The 18660-nt window shown below is 38.9% G+C and overlaps 1 protein-coding gene and 1 non-coding gene across 3 annotated transcripts; both read left to right on the top strand.

The window, feature by feature from the left end:
• The first annotated feature begins 4584 nt into the window (after positions 1–4584).
• Positions 4585–16370, top strand: LOC146512626 (protein phosphatase 1 regulatory subunit 1B-like). 2 transcript variants are annotated; one of them, XM_085170853.1, is made up of 5 exons: positions 4585–4823; positions 11615–11698; positions 12496–12571; positions 14937–15056; positions 15163–16370. In XM_085170853.1, exons 1-5 carry the CDS (start codon positions 4728–4730, stop codon positions 15273–15275), a joined length of 489 nt encoding a protein of 162 aa, XP_085026979.1. In that variant the 5' UTR covers positions 4585–4727; the 3' UTR covers positions 15276–16370. The 2 variants fall into 2 exon arrangements, with proteins under 2 accessions (XP_085026979.1, XP_085026978.1); XM_085170852.1 differs by having other exon boundaries at positions 12493–12571.
• trnal-aag (transfer RNA leucine (anticodon AAG)) lies at positions 13994–14075 on the top strand. Its single transcript has one exon. It is a non-coding gene; the product is annotated as a tRNA-Leu (tRNA).
• Positions 16371–18660: the final 2290 nt, after the last annotated feature.

Below are 18660 nucleotides of genomic sequence, written 5' to 3'. Positions count from 1 at the left end.
AGCTAAAACAGCGAGCGGTGCTATCAGCGAGCAACACGGCTAATGCCTTTCACACAGCTTTGTCTCAACTCCAAAGAGCCACAGAAGTAAAAGCTAATAACAATAATTGAAACAATCTTTGAAAAAATGACTTACCAAGCATGGCAAACAACTCAAATATGTAGAGCAAAATGTTCTGAAACGGCTTCACTTCAGCTTCGATTGGAGCCGTGCTGGGGGCGGAGTCTGTGAATTTACTCTATTAGTGTCATAGCCCCTGTAGGAGTTCAGAGTTAAGAGGTCAAGAGTTAATGTTTCCATTGTAACACCTCCAGATTTGAAATAGAAACACTCATTTTTAACACTCGATTTTAACTACTATCATTTTACACCTCAGAGTTACATTAAAAGAATGTGACTCTACTTAGAGTAAAATTAACTCTAAGACTACTAACACCAAAACATTTAACACTTTTGAATTTGCTGTGTATGATTGAAAAGGTTTAAAACCTGGAGAAGAGTATTGTATAGTATTGTTTATTCTATATCTGCCTTGAGTTATTATATTTAAAGAGGAAAATGAAGAGATTAGGAGAAGCTTTAAAGTTAATTTGGCCTTATATGTCCTGAACTGCCAAGCCTTTGGTTTTATCAATCTTATAAACATCTATATTTTACGGCTCGGTTCACATATCACTGAAATTCTCAGTTACTACTCTTTCCACAGTTATGTGTGGGTGACACCTGCTGGAAATAGAAAGCAAATACACGACGTCCTCGGTAAAATAAAATAAAATTACGCATTTTCAGCTTTTCCAAAAGAGGATGGAACGACGTTTTTAATTTAGAGTGTGTAGTAAATAAACACAGCCAAGTAATTACCGTCTTCAGCAGAAGTAAAGACATCAGTCTTCTGTGGATATTTGCGTCATGTTTTATTGCTTTGAGGTTTTGTGAAATATATTAAAATATTAATATTTTTAAATATTGCAAATAAATATTCTTGTTATTTCAATACTTAAAAATTTAAATATTGCTGTGTGCAAATGTCAGTCATAAACAGTGTTGGGACTAACGCGTTATTAAGTAACGCGTTACAGTAACTACGTTATTATTGTGGTAACGAGCACGGTAACTAGTTATTATGCCAAAATCAGGAACGCGTTAGTCGTTACTGGGATTTAGATAGGGTCGTTACTCGTTACTTCGTGTGGTGGCTATCGCGGAGCTTCCACAGATTCTGTAACATTAGCAAGTGGTGGAGGCCAGCAGGTGGATGAGGGAAAGGGGACGCAGAAGGAAAAGAGACCTGAGGCGGCCGCCGGTCCAAGTGTGAACTGAACTTAAGGTAAGAAGTTATGACCTGCAGGCTATCTGGGTCAGATATAAACCAAGTTTAGGTGGAGTTTATTTTCGTTATTCTGACTTTTTCCGTACTGCGTACTAGCTAGCATGACGGAGTTTCTATACAGCTGGGTGGGTGCTATGATGTTAACGATGTAAAACTTTATTTTGTTCATAAGTTATTAGAGTTGCCAACCGTCCCGTCTGGTATTCAGAGAAAATATTACGCATTTCTTATTGAGGTGAAAAGGAACATTTCGTCCCGGACTTCAGCTACAATGAAAAAGACACAAAGCTGGAGTTATTCTGTGTCTTTGCTGCACAGCTGCCTCTTCTTCTTTCATTCTCCCCCCTCCCTCTCCCGTTTCTACTTCAATCATAAAAACTGATCAATGATCAGCTGATCGGCTCTCTTGTTTGTTTATCACCCACTTTGCGCCAGAAAGAGGAAACCAGCCGATGTCGCGTTAAACAACAGCAGCACGTTTAAGCTTGATCAGCTGTTGTTAGAATTTATTTAATATTAATTTATAGTATCAGCTGATGTTTGCTGGAGCCACAGCTGTAAAGCTGCTGGTCATGATATCGGTTTGGTTATCTGGTGAGAGGGAAACATGAAGATGAAACCAGGAGATGTCCATACTGAATAATCAGAGCTGGACAGGTGATGGAGAAACAGGTTTATCTTTTAGGTGACATAAATGAGTTGAAGGGAAGTTATGAACTGTTTCTGAGAGACAGATAACCCCAGGATCCTTTTTTAGGTAGCTGACAGCTGGTAACTGTGCAGGTGCGGATCTAGCAAAGTTTTGCCAGGGGGGCCAGGTAGGGCATTAACAGGGAGAGGGGGGCACAAATAAATACTTTTCTTTCTTATTCTCATTTAAAATGTCTAGCTTTTAAAAAATAATTATCTGAATCTTACAACAAACGATTGATAGATTGATGCATATATACCATCAAAACAGTGTACATCACTGTCACAACAGCGTTTGTTTTCATTCAAAGGCTTTATGATTTTTCCTATAATGGCAGGCCGGTCTCTAGTCAAAACGCCCGGGCCGATTTTTTGTCCCAGTCCAGCCCTGTATGCAGCTCATCTGCAGTCTGGTGTTACCTACATCTTCCTATTCAGAAGGCAGAATTTCCGAGTTCTGAGTACAATCAAAAGCACCACGACTGCAGTTTTTGTGTTGGATGTAAAAGGCGCACATGACGCTGTGACGTAGGCTAGAATCATGGCAGGGGTCAATGATGGTCCAGGCGTGGGATTTCTCTCGTGGAAATATGCACATTATCTTTTCCTTTCTATTGGTAGGTGGCACAGTTCACTTGTGGCAAGTAAGCAAGCTAGAAGACTGGCAAAGTTGTGGAAGCAACACATTAACAAGAGAATTCTGAGTAAAACCAAAGTTACTTTCCCTAGTAACTAGTTACTTTGAAGGTAACGAGTAACTTGAAGTAACTGAGTTACTTTTGATAGAAGTAACTAGTAATGTAACTAAGTTACTATTTTAAAGTAACTTACCCAACACTGGTCATAAGAAATTAGAAATGGCTGCTTTTTCTTAGCAGTTTGTCGCCACCTTCTGGTGGTTTCAGGAACTACACAGTGCCACACAGGAACGCTCACATATATGATCTGTAGTGGATTCTACTTTACATTTATAATAACACAATAATCTTATAAATATTTCACCTTCAGCTCTGCTCATTTTTGTACTGTGTCTTGAGTTTGGACTATCATATATTTACTTGCATTCAAACCTCCCCTCAGTGAAGTGATTTCTTTACTTTTGGCCATAAGATGGTGCTGACTTGTCATCCCAGTGTTGCTTGGTGTCACGTGTTGTTGAAAGTGCTCGCAAACATACATTATGTTTTCAAGGACGACAGACTGAAACGGAGCTGAGCCACAGATGGGCTCTTTTAAAATGTCCAAGGTGGCGAGCTCTTTTATCTGCGGACCTCGCCCAGCAGGCCTGAGTTTGCTGTCATTAGCAACTCTTCCTGAAGCTGGCAGATGTCCAGAGCTTTTCTCAAGTCCAGTACTTCAGTAGAGGGTGAACCCTTGGGCTTGTGGCAAGTGTGAACAAGCATGGGGCCCTCTGCTTACAGGGGCATCTGGCTCGTTTTCCAATATACACACAATATACACCACAAGGAGAAAGCCTTTAGAGAAGTTTGTTTTTCAATCTCCTTTTGGTTATATTTAGTCACCAAATGTATTATGTTATTTGAGTTTTAGGAAAACATAATGATTTGGGTGAAAGTTTTCCTTTTTCCACTTCTTTACGAATTGCATGACACATGAAAAATAGAACACTTCCGCCTGAAATAGCCTACATGCTCGGGGGGATCCCACATACAAATAAATGACAGTTCGTGACAGCTTGGCCGCTGATTGTGTTGCGCGCTGACAAATGCATTTGTCCTCTCTTGCCCTGCCTCTCCTCTCCTCGAACTTATGCCGAAGCACACACTCCAACACACTTCCTGCACTGCCAGTTCTCTAAGAAGAAAAGCTGTTGTCATGGCAACTGAGTGCCTCGCATATATTCGCTGTGTATATGGTAAAGCCAAGGTGGGCACCGGCGAAAGCAGAGGTTAATACTTTTGCCTCTGGAAGGGGGGAGCGATTAGATCTTTATTTATTTATATTTCCAGTTTGTTGCTCGTCCTCAAAGTGAACACGCAAATTTGCACACACAACGTCAGTGCAATAAAATACGACCTTAAGTGCCTACCTAAAATTAATTAATTCGTTAATTCATTAAAATTAAAAAATCGATTTCTTCCCAACCAGGATTCAGCACAGCTTTGCTAAGATAGCAGTGAGTGGCATCTTCTTAATAACTTAATATTCGTTTCTTTTAGTTCACTATGACTCGATGCTGACTTTAGTTGTTTATCAGTTTGTGAAATTCTTTGAAGTTGTGTAACATCCTCGTCATCTCTGCTTTTTTTTTTTTTTTCCAATTTCCCCTTCATTCGGGTAGATTTCTTTATCGGGCAACTTCAAAATGCAAATGCGCAAAGTTTCCAGCTCCAGTAAAGGCAACAAAACCTTCACTGCTCTTCTTTCCTCCTCACGCATTAAGGTCAGCGGACAAAGTGTGAGAGGGAGGGGAGGGGAGACTGGCGGGGAGGCGGGGAAGAGGAGCTGATCGCTGCTGTTAAACGGAACTCCAGACACCAGAGGATCGCCGGGACAGAGAGAGATGCCGCTGTTTACTCACTGACGGCGAGTTTTTGTCAAGTATAAGCACTTTACTGCAGTTTTTCCACAGGCGGTTCCACTGAAGCTGACCTCGTCTGGACTCTAGGTTTGTGCGCTCGGCTGCGGAGGTGACAGGCGGGACTCGTTGCTGCTGCTGCTGCTGTTCCCCGCAGAGACGGAGGTGATGGACCGAGAGGCAGACGCGGATGCGAGGAGGAAGATCCAATTTTCCGTGCCTTCCTCCGTGCCCACCCAGCTAGACCCGCGACAGGTGGAGATGGTGAGATCTGAGGGAGTGTGGCTGTAGCCTACACGGATGATGACAGTGGTTGTGGAGATGAGTGAGTGTGTGGAAGGATTGTTAAGCTCAGGCTGGGTAACTGCATCTATACATTTTAAAAGTAAATATCTAAGACATGCTCGCCTGTAGCTCCATCATTAATGCTTCTTCAGGGGCATCAGTGCTAACACGGAGGCTAACAGACTGCTCTAGCAAGACTTTGCAAAACTGTGTTTTGATGTTTGTATGTTACTCTGTGGGCAGCAGGGTATGGGCAGTGCTGGAATTAAGCAGAGCTCTCCAGCTACAGATTTTTTTTGGAGTCCTTAAAGTTGATGAGATATCTTTGCCCTTCTATCCGAATGGAGGAGGAAGAGGAGGAGGAGGAAGTGAGGGATAAAGCACCATTTGTGGCATTAAAAATTAGTTGCGCCTGAGTAATAAATCCTTTACCACACACAAGAAGCAAAATGTAGAAGGTATTACTCATACGCTGGTGGAGGTGGTGAGCATATTATGTAAAGTCAGATCCATTATCTGTTGCTTATGCTGAATCATCCCAAAGCGAGCACTGGTCAATGCAAACAGTGCAGGGCAGGGTGAAGAGGGAAGGTATTATGCTGTACAGTATGAGCAGAGATGTGCATATGCTATTGGTGGTGTTAAAGACAAGAGCCCATAAAGGTCACAAAGTTGCCAATGAGGTAATATTTGGACACAAAAAGCAGCAAATGACAGGCTTATCCATTCCTTCTTCAGTCGCTCCCTTAAGGGAAGTTTTACTGGAGACCAGGTGCAGAGTAAGAAATGTTGTTTTTTTTCCAAGTAGGAGATTTGGAAAATTTCAAATGGCATCTGTTTGGAAAGCTTGTTTCAGCCTAATAAATCAATAAGTTCTGGGCAGATATTTTCTGCTGCATCTGCTGTTTACAGCCCACTCTTGGTCTCTGGGTTTTCTGTTTGCTTGATTCATATCCTGTCCAGTACAGAAGGGATCATTTATTTGCTTTTCTAAGCAAGCCCATGCATTTTAACCCACTGATTAGGATGGCACAATTCTGAGTGATATTTTAACTTAAATACAGTCTGATGCTAATTAGTTGCTATACTCTGATAGACTCCTGATAGACTTGTTCACTTCTTCACTCATTTTGTCTATAAGATGCTCTGGCAGTTTTATCAGCTCAGATCTTAGTAAGATTATGGCAATCTTCCTCCACTGATTAAATAAGACTGAAAGAAGCCAGAGACATTATATATCAGGAGGACCCTGAAGAAGCACATTTCCTTCAAAGTAGGAGCTACATAAGATTACAGGGCTTAATTTTTTGTGTTTCTGAAGCCATCACGTCACCAAAGTGACCAAAGTCTGCTGGAACAGTGTGCACAAAATAATAATCCTCAGGCATCTGTTGATGAAAATTAGAGGGACGGGATCAAACTAAGGAAGTTCTGCAATGTACAAGAGATACAAAGAAACAGTCTGAGGAGATAAATATTCACCTGCAAAAAGATCTTTGTGATCTATAGTTTTGGAAAACTGTATCATAATCTTCGAATTTCTTCTTTCTAACTGACCAAAAATGCCCTGTGGTCATATCATGTGGAATGAGACTGGTGGGAATGCTTAAAACCACAACTCTCATCGATAACTTAACCCAACATGTAGCAAGTCCTTCTGGGAATGGGTTCCTAGCTCGAAAGACCTTGATAGCACCTCATCAGCTGAATTTCTTGATCACTTTTTAAAAAGCTAAACTTGAAATGACCATCTTCAGCATCAGTGTACACACACATAAAAGGAAGTGATTTCAAATTCATACATACAGTAAAAGTGGCACAACAACAAGTAGAAAAAAAGGAGATTCAAATCCTGTGAGGCCAGACCTCAGCAATGACTTATATTCAGCAAATTTCCTCTGTAAGGAAGTCTTGTACCCTGGCAGCGATCCTAGTAATGACTCAGGCAGTTATTTTGGCAGTGTTTTTTTAAGGTCCCTTGAGTGAAAGAGGAGAGAGTAATAACTTTAAATCCAATAGTTCTCGGCACATAAAAATTGCAAGAGCATAATAAGCAGTCAGAGATGATTTTTTTAATGCTTAAAAATAAATTGTGCTTACTTTGATTTTAAAAGCGTTTTGATTATAAGTTACACCTGAGCTACACATGCACAAAGTCACATGATATTTTTGCATCATTATCAGCTCTTCCAGTGTGCCAACAGAGCACATCAGAGCACGCACACCATCCTAATTCATGTTATGGACAATATCAGCTTGCTTATCTAAATCTTTCTACTATAACAAGTAGATGAGCTGCCACCAAACAGTCTAGAGCCTCTACTTTATGCATGTGTGAGTGCAACAGCATGACTAGTTAATACGATCTGTCTTGTAATACTTCTGTTTCCGTCCAGTGGTGGAATTTGCTTCAAAAAACAAGTGGAGAGCTGCAGGAGCAGCGCTGAAATGTATTTTTTTCTTTTCTGTCTTTGAAATTTTGGTTTACTGAGGTTTTATGTTCCAAGAAGGTTGTTTTCACTTTTGATAGCCACCTTCTCTTACTGTATTGTGAGGTCTCATCAAGAGTTTCTTGTCCTTTTGTGGTCCTTGAGAAATGCCGCCCGTCAATAGCGACTGAAACGTCCAGAATAAATCAAAATAAAGGCAGGAATAAACGGAACACATTGAGCTGGAAAGGGAAAAACGGCAGAAGAAAAGAGACAAAGATAGCTGACAGAAGCCGAACAAGACGAGCAAAAGGAGGAAAATCATCAGCCAAGGAGACGACTGATTAAAAAGAAAGAGATTAGCTGTGGATGACTGAGGAATGAATCAAGGGCGAGGACAGCTATTGCCAAGAGCACAAATAAAAAGCTCTAAAGTCTAATAGGGTCTTATTCTTACAAACCCAGCATACGCACCCCTGTTAATCATTAATGCTATTTACAGAGTGGGCTGATGGCTTAATATTGGTCTTAATATTGGTAAATCTTCAGACCTAGATCAAGTGACTGTAGCTGACAAAGGGAGTTGGTAGCAGGAGAATAAAATAAACAAGACAGTTCCAGTCTTCCAATGGGAAGTTTCTATTTTCAAGTGCATTAATTATGTTTCCTTTAATTTGTGTGGGTTAAGCTCCTGTTCTCCACTATCCAGGCCAACGCTACACCAAGATTACACCATTTAAAGTTTATTTACAAAGAAAGAAAGAAAAAAAAAAACAGGTCAAAAGTCCGAAGTCATGAGTCATGTTGTGGTCAAATCAAGTTCTGCAAAGGATTATTCCCTGAAAAGTGTTTTGTGTACACAGTTTTATACTTTTACTGCATGCATTTAATCATTAAGCACATAAGTTATTTTTGCGTAAAAGGCTTTTTAGGTCACTACCCCCCACCCAGTGTTGTCATTGTTCATTTAAAAATCCAGTATGACGCATTGGAGTTGAATGTTATGCAACTAAAGGTCATCTGACCTACAAAAAAATGGGGTGTGGGATTAATGATTTACTACATGACCACTAAACTTAGAACCCATGCTGCTGCTTAAATTTGCCTTTCCAGACGTGTCTGTGTTTTGATGGTAGCTGCAACATAAAAAGAGCTATTTTGACTGGCTTCTTATAACCCCAAAGCATCGATCAACGAGTTCCAGTAACATTTAAAACACATTACATTTCTAAGTGGATTGAAAAATATGATCAATAAGTTGACCTTTCTGGATATTGATAAGTACAGAGTAAAGAGTTAGCTATTAAAAGGAAATATTAGACATAATTCATTTAGAGAGGTTTCTGTTATGTTTTAAACAATAGCCCAAACTTCTTTAAAGAACTCTCCTTCTGCTTTTTGTTTTCCAAATTTTTGTCAGACCCCTCACTCAGTTTTGTGTGTTGCTATCTTTATTGTCCCTCTATCAGTATCCTAATCCTCAGCCTTAACCCTATGCTATCAGAACATGGCAGAGGGACTTTGTCCCCTGAAAAATCTCCTCAGAAGTCTCAAAAAGCAATCAGGGGATAAAAGATAAATATCATAAAACCAACAGCTGATGTCAAAAACAAACTTTACATTTTTTAGGGTTAAGGTTACTTCTTATCATCAATGATAACATGATAACTTAGACCTCACTGGTTTGAGACATTATTGGACCAATAAAATGCATTTTCAAAAAACGCTTTGGGTAATACAGTTTTTAAAAACCTGAAGAATAGAATATCACCTAAATAATAAGGTCCATATTATAAAATACAATGTTATAATTATTTATTATTCTAAAATAACAAACACAATAAGCCCAGCATGTGAGGAGGAACTATGAAACATTAATTTGTTTCCAGTGAAATCAAACGTCCACTGCAGCCACACTGAGCAATCAGTGGTATTTACAGGAATTTCAGACATGCACAACAAGGATCTGATAAAAATAAAATATGTTCTCTACAGGTGCTTGACCTTCCGGCTACAGTGTTAACAAAACATAGGCCACTATGTCTGAAGAGGCTCTCAGACAGGTGCTCAAAATGTGGTTTGGTCCTTTGGCCCCACATGCCTTTTTTCCCCTCCTGAGTGCTGTGTGCACATGTTTTATGTGTTTATTGGATTGCCACACTCATATTTTCATGTTAACACATCTTTAACCTCTAATAGGATGCTCCCCCCAAAAAGGGGCTGCATATTTAATTCTAGTGTATGACTCATGAATATGGATGAATGCAGTGCACAAAGGGAAGCAGAAGATGTGAGAGTTACTCCAGAGTGAAAGCTGCCCACACATTTCAATGCCTACACTCTTCGCTGTGATTGGCTTGGCAGCCACTTGTATCTCATAACAATGTTATCACCATCACACATCACAAAATAGATCCGGCGATGAGTATAGTGTGTGGTTTCCATAAATAACAAGTTATAAAAATAATGGTGAGAAAATGTAATCAATCTAATAAAAGTAAAAAATCTATGAAAGGACACAATAAGGATCCTAACAGTGTTATATTATTGGATTTTTGCTGTTTCTATAAATTAAATTCTTAATTGTGCCTACTTTATTTAGTGTGGAGCAAATTAATTGATTTGTAAATATGGTATTTTCAATCAGTAATTTATTTACCCAGTTGTTATGTATTTTGCTTTTGGGACTTTGAAACCTGGAAATGACCTTAACAACTCTGCTTTAAAATCTTAATCTGAAAACTATCCAGAAATAGTGCATGAAAAAGTACATTATTTCACTTTGAAATGTTATGGGAAAGTAAAATATAAACTGAAGGTCCAAGAATACAAGAGCATTACTAATACAATGTATTCACGTGTCACAGGAGGTGACGAATACAGCAAAATTTTGCCCCGTGGCCTCAAATTGCCTCTTTCTGAACCGAATTAAAAGTTAGAGAGTTTGTTTACAAGTCATATTACTGACAGGCTTAGTTTTGCCATGCCCAACTATCAGAGGAATGTGACAGGTCGGGATATGCTGTAGATAAACACTCATCGGACACTTGCTAGTACTGAGTTGGCCCTCTTATACCTTCAGAACTGCCTTCATTTTTCATTGAATAGACCCTACAAGGTGCTGGAAAATACATGTGGTCATAAAGGGACAGACACACTGGTGTTTGAACAATACTCAGTTGGTACTAAGGTGCCCAAAGTGTGCCAAGAAAATATTCCCACACTATTACACTCCAGCAGTGTCAGGACTAGTGTGGCAGGTAGGAAGTGGGCCCAAATGCAGGACTCAAACACAAAAAGGTAAACTTAGAAAAGCAGCTTCATGTTGCTGCTGCTAAAATTAAGACAGACCAGATTAGGCTACATTTTTCCAAACTTCTGTTGTCCAATTTTGGTGAGCCTGTGCAAACTGTAGCCTCAGTTTCCTGTTCTTAGCTGACAGGAGTGGCACCTGGTGTGGTCTGCTGCTGCAGCCGATCTGCTTCGAGGTTCAACATGTTCTTCTTCTGCTCTTCAATGCTGCCTTGGTTGTAGCAAGTTTTCACTTGAGTTACTGCTGAATTCCTTTCAGCTCAAGGCAGTCTGACTACTCTGCTCTGACCTGATTTTCTTTTCATATTCTCTGTAAACTCTATTGATAGCTGTGTAGGAAAATCACAGTAGGTCAGCAGTTTCTGAGATACTTAGACCAGACTTCCTAACAAACAACCATGCTGCATTCATAGTAACTTAAATCATCTTTCTTCAAGAAACGTAAAGAAAGGCTTGAACTTTTTTTATGTATGCTTTTATGCATAAATGCGCTGTCATGTGAATTCCTGATTAAATATTTGCATTAACTAGCAGTTGAACAGGTGTGCCTAACAATTTGGCAGTTGGGTGTATATTTAATGTTTTGTGTGTTTTGTGGTTACTTTGACTCTCTCTGCTTCACACATAAAAGACAAGGAGATGAAGAAGTACCGGCTGCTTTGTATGATGGAGACATACTGTAAACATGTTACAAAAGAACTAGAAAAATCAAAATGATTTCATCCACGCGATAGGAACTTGTAGCAGAAAAGGAAATACATTTAAATAATCCTTATTTAAATTTATTTATAATTTAAATAATCCTTCTGCCTTCTATCATAAAACATAATCCTCATTCACAAACAAGCTGGACAGTCTCTTGAATGTTGTTGCATAAGGATATGCATTTATTTTTTAATGCATCTAACTTTCAAAGAACAAGTCCTCTGCATACATGTCATAAACCACAGTTTAGAATAAATGAATGCTGATTATTGAAGCAGTGAAGCCCTAAAGAAAAAAACCTCTTGTATTTCTCTCTTTCTGCAGATTCGTCGTCGGAGGCCGACACCTGCCACGCTGTTCAGATTGACGGACCCACCATCACCAGAAGAAGACAGCAGCCCACATCAGGTAGATATGCATGTGAATTATACAAGTTAAAGATCCAGTAGTAAAAGGTTTGAATCAAATTTCAACAATACAGTAGTCATAAGTTCCAAAAGACCACAGTACAATGCAATCATGAAATGATTGGAAAGGTGGTGTTTTGACTTTCTATGTGCATTTTGAATGTCTCTTTAGTTTTTTTTTTGTTATCATTAAGCCCACATTTTGCTATTTAAGTCAAAGTTTCAGGTTATTATATCAAAATTTCCAGATAGGTATCTCAAACATGTCACTTCCTAAATCAAATGTCTGAGAAAAGAATTAGAGACTGAAAAAATAACTTTAATTTCCAAGCTATTAAATTGAAATAATAACTTGAAATTTTGACTTATTGATGAGGAAAAATATTATTTTTCTGTTTTGAAACCACCTTCTACATTTTCAAGCTGTTTCTAAAACAGCTGCAGAAAAGCTTTCATAGGAAATGTCAAATTCGATTATTTACATTATGTACATTACAGTGACAACTAATTCTGCAACTTCACTTAATAACGCAACAAATATGTGAATAAGTGATGATGTTTTTATTTATGTTTTACTCCATAATTTACCTCTTACAAGTATGAAAGTGCTTTAACATTTTGTTTTATCTTTTCATTGACTTTTGCTGACAAACCTGCACATTGTGCATTACTGCCTTTGGAAAGGAGTGATTATTAGATTTCTTATATTGTATCATTTGTTTGAGGCAACAATAAGACAAAAAAGTGTTGCGTACACTTTTAGCTGTAAACCTGGTTTGCATTTTTTTATTTCAGCAGTGGGTTCTTGGGGAAAATGGAGCTTTGAAAGCCAAATTGGTTCACATGTCAACCTACCAGCCGCCATCTCTTAAAGGTAAATGAACCCTGACTCAAATCATTTTGTGTGTGTTTTTCCCTTGTACCCACACACTGGTTTTTCTTGTTTATATAACAAATGACACCAAATGAAAGAATTTGGGAGACCTAATTCTGCTGTGGCAACCACCATGTGGTCTCTATCTGTCTGGACTACGCACATATTCAAAAACCACAATGAGAGTGTGTGTGTCATGTAAGATTAGGAGCAGTGGCAGCTGTGAGTCTGTTCTGGATCATCCTGGATTATAGAATGGCTGCACAGCTGTAACACGGTCTCACCCACTCACTGGCACATGCACACAGACTATCAGATGCAACCAGAGTCACACAGACTTAAATACACACAAAAAAACCAACTGTGTTGTTATAAATATCTATACAACATACGTTTTTATGCGTCTTCTATTTTGTGGAAATTGTGGCTTTGGCACCTGCAGTCATGACAGTTGCCACTCATAATATTAACTGGGTTTTGCTCCTTTTATTTGAGTGATGTTTAGCATTTATAATTTTATATAACAATTTTTTTTCCTTTCATAAGACATGCATGTATATTTTAAAATTGAAAATCCACATTAAAAAAATGTAACAAAATTTTAAGATTGATTTTTACTTTATTTTAATAGCTCAACAGCTTCATGAGTTTGTTATATTCTCATTGCTTCATAGAAAATTATTTATCTTTACCTTGGCATTAACTTGTTGTCTCTATATGCAGATGACATAGTCCTTTCTTGTGGATATTGATTATTAAATAAATGACCAGACAGGCGATTAGAAACCTAACTCCAAAATGATGATACTAACCCGTATAAAAAAAATTAAAAACAATTCTGACCTGATCAGTGATGCTGAGTTCAAAAATATCAGTTTAAATAATAAATCTTTTTTGTCACCTTTTTTCACATTTGGTCCATTTGTGCTAATTGTATTTCTGCTTCTCCAAAACATTTTGCAAATTTTCATATGTTTCTTTTAACAAGCCATTTGTCATGCATGCACTAAATGGTAAATAGCCTGTATTTGTATAGCGCTTTACTAGTCCCTAAGGACCCCAAGGCACTTTACACAACCAGTCATCCACCCATTCACACACTGATGATGGCAAGCTACATTGCAGCCACAGCCTCCCTGGGGCGCACTGACAGAGGCGAGGCGGTCGGACACTGGCGCCACTGGGCCCTCTGACCACCACCAGTAGGCAACGGGTGAAGTGTCTTGCCCAAAGACACAACGACCAAGACTGTCCAAGCTGGGGCTCGAACCGGCAACCTTCCGATTACAAGGCGAACTCCCAACTCTTGAGCCACGATCGCCCGTGGACACATTATAGGTTCTGTTTCGAGCTGTCAATGAATAGCCTCCACTCATCTGCATTGTACTTATAACACATTGCACCCAGTGGTCAGACAGCGATGGTAGCGTGGCCGAGCGGTCTAAGGCGCTGGATTAAGGCTCCAGTCTCTTCGGGGCCGTGGGTTCGAATCCCACCGCTGCCAAAGCACATTTTCCAGAATTTCTCATACATTTGCAATGAAGGGCTATTCTATTTCTATCTAAAGAACATTTCAAAGAATCGAATAGGATCCTTTTCATGATTCTTATTAAAAGAAAAAGCATAGACACAAACAACTGAAGTGCGTCCTTTGGCATATCCAAATCTCTTACTAAATCATTAAACTCTGGCTTAGTGAATAACTGGAGGACAAATGAACTACTGGATAATGGATCTTCAAAGTCTGAATCTGCATCTGGAGACAAAACATCATGAGATCTTCTTCCTCATCAACTAACCCAATAAAAATCAGAGAGGGTATTTCATTTAAACATGGTACAGGTCTTATTGTAGATGGGAGGTTAAGGCAACTGATAGATGATTTAGTTTTGGAAGTTCATCCAGAAATATTAACTAAACAGTGGTAGTCATCAAAATGACTCTGTGACTCCCTATATACCACTGGAATACCAAAACCCAGCCTCTTCCCCTTAGTAGAATTACAACACACACCCTGCTCAACTAAATGAGGTCCACATGGATGGTTCTGTTCACCCAGTTTCATATCAAAATAAGCAAAGGATCCTGTTATAGTGGTAATAGAGCAAAGGGGATATCATTTGTTAAGTCAATCAATCAAAGCCAAAATTAGTAAAGAGCAAGTGTTAGATTTCACACGCATTGCACACAGTTGATGTGTAACATTACAACTCTAGATATACAAATCCAAACACAATAATCTCTTTTATCAACCTATTCTTTGTCCTCTAGAGGACAATGGGCAGATGATTGGAAAAATTGGTATTTTTGTTAGTAAAATGTTTGCAGTGTGACTTCATTCATCATAACTGATTTGTATTTTCAGCTGTCCAGAAGATGGCACAGGCCCATTTGTCCTCACTTGACATGAAGTCTGTAGACACAGAGTCCTCTTCAGGGGAAGAAGAGGAGCAACATGATGAGGAAAGGCAGCAGAAAGCCTCAGGTGGGTAAGCTAGGATAGGCGTTCCCATTTTTGGATTTTCGCTGGCACCTATACCAAGTATGGACACTTACACTTTGGAAATTTCTTTTCATGTTGGATCTAAAAGAAGAAAGCAAGGCACAGAGGGATCAGCGTGGTCTCCTGGACAGTCTGACAGAAGGTCATCGCCACAAAGACAAAGAGGATGCCAAAGAAAGAGAGGAAGGAAATGCAGAATGACAAATGAAGAGAGCCCTGAATCGAGACAGTTTTATGATGAATCAATATGCATAGCACATGTGTGTGCCGTACATATGCGTGTATGGATATGTGTATGAGTGTGTATTAATTGGGTCTGTGGGTTTGTGGAAACATACAGTGTAAAAGAGGAATGTGGGGAAAAAAGAGAAACACAACAGAGATTATATGATGAAGGTCAGAATATCATTGAGTTGACGGAGGAAATCTTTAGCTGGAGACTTGTGAAGGAAACTGCGTCTCCGTCAGCCAAAGAAACGAGGGCTAAATTCCAATCAGCCAAGGACGCTGCGCATGAAATATAAGAATAGCTCAGAACTCTCGTATTTTCACAAAGCATTCATTAGTTCAAAAAGGTGTTTTGTTTTTGTTTTGTTTTATTCACTTTGAAGGTCTGGGAATACTGTGAGACATCTGAGTTTGAAGAATTAAAATTTAAATAGCCTTTGTTGACATCATGTAAAAGGGGCATGAGCTGAAGTGACACGGGTGCTAAATTTACAGTTCATGTCCGATTAGAAGCAAAAGAAGTACATAAAAAAATCAAATGCCAAATGATACACAAGATACATCTGCAGCTAACGTGTGTGTTGTACAAATGCACAAGATTATATTTTGTATGTAGTATCAGTGCAGACAGTAACAGACTGCAGTGCGATGACCATAGCCAGTTTCAACTGGAATTTAGCTCAGAAACTGTGACACTGCTTTCAAAGTTATGTCCATCTCTGAAGTGCTTTCCTCAGTCTTTCAGACATTTGTCTGCAAGGTCAAGAAATCAAAAGACGGAGGATTACAGACGAATTCAGCGCAGTCACAGTAGACCAGATTATATCCTAACAGATTAATCCAACTAATCACGATAATGCAGCAAACTGTTTCAGGCTAGATATTTTAAACTGGGTTTTTTTGTAACATGGAGATTAGCAGACATGATATGTTTGGGATGCCACGCATGTTAGCTTGATACTGAAATAAAATTACCTGATTTTCAGAAACATCACATATGAAGGTTCATTCATGACCCTGTACATAAACACTGTTTCGTGCCGGTTGATAATAAATCATTTATGAGGCTGTTGGTGTTTGTGTATTTGTGTATGCCTAATGCTTCAAACATTTCTTTTCCTTGAAAGACATATTTCATTTGATTTTTATTCAAACCAAACCATGTCACCATATTTAGGTCATATGTAGCTTAAGCTCAAACATTTTTTTAAATGTTTGTGGGATTTAACCAAGAGTATTTGTGTTCTTTATCAGTACACACTCACCTGCCAGTTTATTGCGTTCACCTGCTCAACTGCTTATTAATGCAAATATCTGACTAGCTAATCACAATGCAGTAACTAAATACATTTAGGCATGTAGACATAATCGCGAAGACCTGCTGAAGTTCAAACTGAGCATCAATGAGGAGGAAAGATGGTTGATTATAAGTGAATCTGGATATTTCATAAACTGCTGATCTACTGGAACTGTCCCATGCAACCATCTCAAGAGGATACAGTCATGGTCTGAAAAAGAGAAAATATTCACTGACCTGCAGCTCTGGGTGAAAATGCCTTGTTGTTGTCAAACAAAGTTTATAGAAGAACATCTCTGAGTGCACAACAGGTTAAAACTTGAATCAGATGGCTTACAGCAGCAGAAGACCGCACCTGTGCTGTTACTGTCAGCTAAGAACAAGAAACTGAGGCAAAAATTTGCTCACCATGGAAAAATGCTGTCTGATCTGATGAGTACTGATTTTTCAGATTTTAGTGTAAACAAGCCTGTATCCAACCTGTTGATGGTTCAGGCTGGTGTGGTGGTGTAATAGTATGGGTCATATTTCTTGCCACTTTAGTATCAATGAATCCTTGTTTAAAGCCAGAGCCTACCTGAATAATGTTTTTGACTATATCCATCCTTTTCTGTGTACCCACAGTGTACCCATCATCTGGCTCCTTTCAGTAGGATAAAGTGTCATGTCACAAAGCTCAAATATTCCAAGCCTGGTTTGTTGACATGACAATGAGTTTCCTGTACTAAAATAATCTCAACAGTCACCAGATGTGGGAGGAAAAGTGGTACCGACTACACAGAGGCCCAGTAGTAGAAGAGAGCGTGTAAACCCAGAATGAAAAGCTTTTGCTTGCAATTTTTTGCCCCTAATAAATATGTGCTACAATTAAATTGCTTGAATAAATTAGTTGGGTGAATGAACTTCGATTCCTCAAACGTTCGTCACTTACAAACAAGCTGAAGGAAGCCAGCTCTTTCAAAACAGGTGTGACCAGACCATAACTAATGGGTTAAGAATGGTTTGGCTATTAGCAGTTGTTAAAAACAACTTAACTCCAGGAAACTCAAGGTCCTTAATTCCAGGAACAGCCAAAAAGTGAAGCAGTGGGAGCTTGTGTTCTCATCTATATCGAGTGCAGTCTCAACCAAAAGCTTAGCACTACGCTTTACTGTATGTTGGACCACCAGTTCTTAACTGTGAGGTATTTTAAGGAAGCCACTGCGTTTCATGCTGATAAAACAGCATTTTAAAATACTAAAATGACACTTCTTATGAATGAAAAGAAAAGGTTGTAGGTAGTCAGTTATATCTTCTAATCGCCAAGGTATCATTTATTAAACTTCAAATAGTTCTAATTAAAAACCATGGGGCAGCATTACAGTGCAGCAGATCCCTGCATAATATTTCAAAAGTGGATAAATGTACCATAATGTGCATATTTGTCCCTTTTTGATTTATATGCTTTTGACTTTTGACACATTCTGGTTTGTCTTTATTATTCAGTGGTGGAGAGTAATTCTAATTTCTGCTATATTGTCTAGTATTCTTCACTCTATAGTCAACAAGAGCAAATTCAATAACATTGTGAACATGGGCAGTCCAATTGCAAGTCAGTAGCAACACGGTATGACAAAAGTTAATGAGTCCTAAGAGGTATAAAAGTGGAGAGACATCCTCAGTGACGCACCTTCTTTATAGTGAGTATAACTTCCTACCATCAGGACAAATGTATGGGGTTCCACCTCTGCAAACTTCTTGTGCCAGAGGTTTTTTATACTTTGCAGTGTAATTGTTGAATAAATCCAGGTGTAACGTCGAGAGTGTCATTTGCACATAGCTGTGCTTTGATTCTGGGTGATGTTTCAGGTCCATCTTGTTAATATCTGTGATGTTTGTAACTGTGACATCTTTATTGTTGTGGTTCTGTTTATCTGAAAGCTGCCCAAAGGGGCAAATTGAATTTCTGGATTATAAATGTTACTGCTACTATATGGCATCACTAACATTTGTGTTGTGATAACATTTAAAACAAGGGTATCAAACTTAAGGCCGCGGCCCAGAACTTTGGACTTTTAAGTG

Source organism: Neolamprologus multifasciatus, chromosome 8, assembly GCF_963576455.1.
Source record: "Neolamprologus multifasciatus chromosome 8, fNeoMul1.2, whole genome shotgun sequence".
Lineage (NCBI taxonomy): Eukaryota > Metazoa > Chordata > Actinopteri > Cichliformes > Cichlidae > Neolamprologus > Neolamprologus multifasciatus.
This window is presented reverse-complemented; position numbering and strand designations above follow the sequence as displayed.